General features: G+C 52.6%; 1 protein-coding gene across 2 annotated transcripts in view; it reads right to left on the reverse strand.

The window, feature by feature from the left end:
• Positions 1-2,180, reverse strand: part of KCND3 (potassium voltage-gated channel subfamily D member 3) — a 221,585-nt gene extending 219,405 nt beyond the window's left edge. For both annotated transcript variants that reach the window (XM_060006844.1, XM_060006841.1), the window contains exon 1: positions 1,075-2,180. In XM_060006844.1, the coding sequence (XP_059862827.1) occupies positions 1,075-2,180 (1,106 nt within the window). The remainder of the gene's footprint in view (positions 1-1,074) is intronic.
• Positions 2,181-6,000: the final 3,820 nt, after the last annotated feature.

A 6,000-nucleotide genomic window follows, 5' to 3' on the forward strand; every position in this document is an offset into this window, starting at 1 on the left:
ATATAACGCTTCCTGGCCTAAGCAAATATAGACCCAGCACGTGAATAATGAAGGGGTTCTGCATTAGCCTCAACGAGTTGCAACGGCTGAAGCAGCAACCCCTAAGAAATACACGTCTCCGTAAAGCTGCCTTCATTGGCCCTAATCCCGTTAGGGCGAAGATTGTAATCTGCTTCCTCACCCCCCATCCTCTGATGGAAATCTTCACATCCCAGTACCGCAAATACATTTTGGTGACCTCAGCTGCAGAGGGGACCTCGGGGAGATGGAAGAGACAGTCACCTGTGACCTCGCTGAGCGCCTCTCCCTCCCTCTGATGATATCGCTGCCACTGTGTCTGACCACATGATCCATTCAGACCACCTCACAATTGCCCAGGAAGGCCAGATCATTCCATCACAGAGTCAGGCTGAGAAAGCAAGACTGCTGTTCCTTCAGTGAGAAAAAAACAAACCATGTGCCCCACTTTGCAGAAAACCCAAGTTCAGAGTCCCTTAGAGAAAGTCTGTTCAGAGCTACTGAACCCTTGAGCATCTGTGGCAGCAGAGAAGAAAAGTAAGGCAAAAGAGAAGACAGCCTGCAAATACACAACAAAGGAGAAATGCAGGAAGGATCCCCAAAGAGTGTTCTAGGTGTCTTCTGTTAATGGAAATCTGTACCCTCCTGACAACACTCGCTGAACTTCTCACTGACTTCCTCCTTCCTGCTACGCTGTTTTTCTCCTCAAGGCAGCCCTTGCAAGCACAAGATGCATATGAGCATGCAGCATCACCACTCACCTCTCCCTCACCACACACACATACACAGAAGGCATGGCTGAAAAACATAAACGGGGATTTAATTTTCCATGTTTTGTAAAATACATGCCCCCCGCGAAAAGAAAACTCAATTCCGAGACTTCTGTCCTCCCCAAACCAATCATTCACGTGCCTTCCTCTTCTGATGAGGGGGCTTCCCTGGCTCCTACAACTTGGAGAAGCGACTCCATCCTCCTCTGCCCAATCCTGATACCATCCAAAGCATCATCGTCAATCCAACCTCCGCCCTTCTCCAGTCCAACAGAGCAGGACTTACCCCAGTGTGGTCATGGTGACGATGGTGTACCAAAAAGAGGCGGGGATGCTCGTGAACTTGCTGGCGGAGGAGCCCTTCTCGGCATAAAACATCACAGTGGCAAAGATGATGATGGCCATGGTGAGGGAGAAGAGGAGGAAGCCGAGCTCAGAGGCACAGCTCTTCAGGGTGTAGCCCAGGATCCGCAAGCCCTGGGAGTGGCGGGAGAACTTGAAGATCCTGAAGACGCGGAAGACCCGAAGGGTGACGAAGGCGCCCGACACGTCCTCATTGTTGGTCATTACCAGGCCGATGTAGTAGGGCATGATGGCCACCACGTCGATGATGCTCATCACGCTGCGGATGAAGCGGTAGCGGCTGGGCGCCGCGAAGAGCCGGAGGAGGTACTCCACCGTGAAGATCATGACACAGGCGGTGTCCAGACAAAAGAAGGCCACCGAGTAGCGCTCGCCACATGGCAGCTCCTTGCTGCCAGGCACCGTGCCACACGGCACCGTCTCCACCACGTTGGTGATGACCGAGACGGCAATGAAGAAGCCAGTCACGTAGTAGAAGACCAAGGCCAGTGTGCTGGTGTGCGGGTTCTCGAAGGCCCGCCACATGGTCTGGCGGAAGCTGAGGGAGGGCATGGACTCCTGGTTGTTCTCCGAGTCGTTGTCGTCCATGAGCCGCTCGGCGTTCTCCCTCTTGCGGTCCTTGTACTCCTCGTAACAGCAGTCGCCAATGATCTCGGGCAGGATGCCATAGAAAGCCAGCTCGTCATCGTAGGCGGAGATGCACTCGTAGCGGGGGTAGTGCAGCTTGCCTGTGCGATAGAAGTTGAGGACGCAGCGGAACACTTCTGGGTCCCGGTCGAAGAAGTACTCCTTGGTGTCCTCGTTGAAGAAGAACTCCTTCTCCGTGCTGCCCAGCAGTGTGTCCGGGTAGCGCTCCAGCGTGGTCCGCCACGTCTGGAACCTCCGCCCGCTCACATTGAGGACGATCAGTTCATCCTGCCGCTTGTTCTTGTCTGCCGGGGCAAGGGGCATGGGGCAGTTGGCCACCGGCATCCACCCGATGGCCGCAGCCCGCGCGAAAGGCAGCCAGGCTGCGACTCCGGCCGCCATGGTGACTCCAGCTCTTGGGCGGCCACTGCTCCGCCACCGCGCACACCAGCTTGAGAGTTAGTTCAGCGACCCCTGGAGACAGGAGGAGAGAGCGGAGAACCAGTGAGTCCCTGATTGGCCCCCCCGGGTGGGAAATGGGACACAGGGAAGGGGCATCGGTAAGTGAAAGAGCAAAAGTCTGGAAGGCAAATTAATGGAACTGAAGACACCACCGAAGAGAGGAGACTTGATTCTTTCCCCTCCCTTCGCCGGGAGAGCACCTAGCACCCACCGGGCCCGTGCAGCAGTGCGGCATCACCGGAATTTGTTGACTGCCTGACACATTGTCAAGTTCCAAGGGGGCTCAGAAGCATTTGGAGGGAAAGCCTCCTTAGCAGAAAGATCTGGGAAGACGTGGGTAATAATCAGCTCCGAAAGGTTATGGCATTACTACGAATTTAAATTGGGAGAATGAGTTCTCATTAAATGAATTTAAAAGTGGGATAAACATGCTAATTTTTATTTCTCTCTTCACCCACTAGGGTAATCAGGAACGGCATGCGGGTGAGGGAGATCAGGTAAAGACATTCTTTCCACTCTTCACGGGTGAGGAGGCTGGGGTTGCCCAGGTCTGGACAATTCTCTGAGATGGCAGGTGACCACAATAGACCCAGGATTTGGTGGAGTTCTGTCCCCGAGTCCCATGGAGAAGGCTGACTCTGGTGGAGCGCTACTCTGGGACATCCAGCAACCTCGTGTCCAATCGCGCCCTCAGGGCCATAATAGAAAGATGTGGCAGAGGCTGTGAGGCTGGGGTTCCTCCCCCACCTTGCAAAGGGCTCTTGGATTCTTGGTTCACCTGTCTTTCACGCATTGTCCCTCTCCCTCCCAGAGGAAGCTGATCCACGCTTATTGCCATCTCCAGGCTCCTCGCCTCCCGTCTCCATCTGCCCACCATCCACAACTCCCTCGGGTTATATAACAATACTCTTTCCCAAGCCAGCCTCTTTCACCTGGCCTCTCTCCACCCTCAGAGATTCCTCCAGAGCTGGGCCACCTCGGCCCTTCACTCACCGCTCTCTGAGCCACGCTGAGTACACACTTCCCCATCACCTGCGTGGATGGAGGGAACAGTGGCGCGGAGAATTATATTTGGCTTTGGGAAACAGATTTACCTACCCAAATCTGGCTTTTTAAAGATGATAGTGAAATGACTCTGCAATCCCAAATGTATACCATCTGTGGGGAGACATGTGGTGACACAGAAACACACGTAACAGCAACGGGAAATTGTTTGGGGTTGACACTCGTTTTCCCAAATCCTAAACTGATCACGCAGAACCAATCCTGACTCAGAATTATTTGGACCCTCTGGAATTCAGCTGGTTTAAAGAAAGGAGGCAGAGGGTGAGTCTTGTAATGGGATTTGATCTTCATCTTTCCTTGTAACCCTGCTTGCTCCTCTTGACTCCCAACTCTTCTAGGTTTTCCAGATCTCTACCCCCTCTCATTCCTGAGCCACCACGGACTTTCCCACCTGGATGCCTCTGAAACTGGACAGGTGTCAGCTGAGTCTACCTCCCTGCAAAAAAGCTGCTCTTTACCTTTTGTTCACAGCATCCCTGACCCCGGGCCTGTCGCCTTGGCCGCCTTCCTCACTGCTCCACCCAAAGAGTTGCCAAATAATGAGACAGGAGCTCTACTGCCCTCATTAAGGCCTCACTTCCCTCAGGCCTCCTTCCCGCTGGCCTGCTTGTCTCTCAACTCCCCCCCTCCCCGACCCTGTTTCTCCCGTTCCCAGTAAATCCATTCTGCTCAGGGTAATCTCCCTAAGCAAGATTCCCCCACAGCCTACAAAATCAAGTCCGAACTCTTTGGCGGCATTCTGGCATTTCCATAAACCGATCCTGGTTTATCATTCTAGCCCCATGTCCCATGCACGCCCCCTAGACCACAGACGGGCTCAGGCGCAGCCCTTGTGGGTTCTGTCTGTGGGCACTCTTCCTTTCTGTTGGGAATATCCTTCCCCTTCACCCAGCCCTCCTGTTAGAATCCCACCTGTGCCTCACTCTCTGTGATGCGCCTTCCTCTCCCCGCTCTGAAATTCTCTCCTCCTTTGGGCTCTCGGCACTTTGTTTGCCCCTCTTCCCTAGCACCTATCACCCTCTTGCCTGGATTACAGACACTCTCTGTCTTATTTTATTTATTTATTTTTTTTGCGGTACGCGGGCCTCTCACTGCTGTGGCCTCTCCCGTTGCGGAGCACAGGCTCCGGACGCGCAGGCTCAGCGGCCATGGCTCACGGGCCCAGCTGCTCCGCAGCATGTGGGATCTTCCCGGACCGGGGCACGAACCCGTGTCCCCTGCATCGGCAGGCGGACTCTCAACCACTGCGCCACCAGGGAAGCCCTCTCTCTTATTAATCATCATGGCCAACAATAATTGAGCACTGACTCTATGCCAGGCACTGCACTGTCTCCTGTGGATCATCTCATGTAATCCTCACAGCAACCCCAGGAAGAAGTCTGAAATTCAGCAGTCTGCCAGCTGGAAAGGGGCAGAATGGGGATCCCACCCCACGCCACGTGCCCTGAGGTGCTACACTGCTTCTCAAGGTCTTCCTGTAAGAAGAATAGCAGCTGATGTTACTGAAGGCTCCCTGCCAGCCAGCCCAGTACTGCATGCTTACACGGATCACCTCAGCCCACCCCACCAACACCCCTAAGGGGCAGACACCACTGTCGTCCTCATTTTGCAGGTGAGGAAGATGAAGTATGAGGAGGTATAACTGGCTAAAGGATGTAATAATTAGGCAGAGAGATTTAAACCCAGGCAGTTTCAACGTGGAGTTCAAGGGTATAGCCATGTCTCTTCCCTGTTTTCCCCATCCCACACTAAGCTCCTTAACGGTAAAGGCCATGACACCTCAACACTTACATGACAACTTAGGAGGTAGTGTAGTCCGTGCTCAACCTACTTTTGGTAGGTGGGAACCCAGATTATATAGATGTCATTTGCAGTCCATCGATTTTACTCCATGCCATGCCTATCAGGGGTTTTCAAGGGTGGGCATTCTCTCTCCAAACACTCAGTAAACTCTGAAGATAGAGCTGAATAAAATGAACCCAATTTAAGTGCCTCTGACTCCCTGTGGCTCTCAGTGGGGTTTTCCCAAGGAGCCAATCTCTGCCTCAGTTTCCCCCTCTTCACGCTAAGGAGCGTATTCACAGGTCCCTCTGCTTCCTCATAGAGGGAGGTTGATTCAGGTGTCACAGTAGACATCAGGAATGACAATGACATTCCTCTGAATGTCACCACTCAGAGAAGAGTAAAACAGCACAGGCCTGATGAGTTCTTGATTACGGGAACTGAGGAAAGAACAGGGGGTCATTCATCCACGGCAGTGAGTAATCCGCATGCCACTGACGCTGCCGATAGAGGACTTGGGAACACATCCTGTGCATTTGATATCTTTCTTCAAGAAATGTACCCTTATAACTCCCTGTATTGCCTTTAGGTTACTAGGAGAATCTGTAGTCCCTAAGCACACACTTAGCTAGGCTTTCTAAGGGGCAAGGGAAGTTTGGGAAGCAAGACTACAATTTAAACATTGGTGACAAAATAATCCCAATTCAGATTTAGCCAACATTTACTGAGCACTGACCATGCAGTGGGCACCAGTTTAAGCACTTTTACAGCAACAGTTAATTAATCCCCCCCAAATCCTATGACATGGTCATTTATGCTGACAAGTTTCAGAAAAGGAGCTGAGACTCCTTCAAAATGACTGTGCTCTACGTATATGGGAGTTGACGATCTTCCAATAGGCCACCGATCAGCT

Source organism: Delphinus delphis, chromosome 1 (assembly GCF_949987515.2).
Source record: "Delphinus delphis chromosome 1, mDelDel1.2, whole genome shotgun sequence".
NCBI lineage: Eukaryota > Metazoa > Chordata > Mammalia > Artiodactyla > Delphinidae > Delphinus > Delphinus delphis.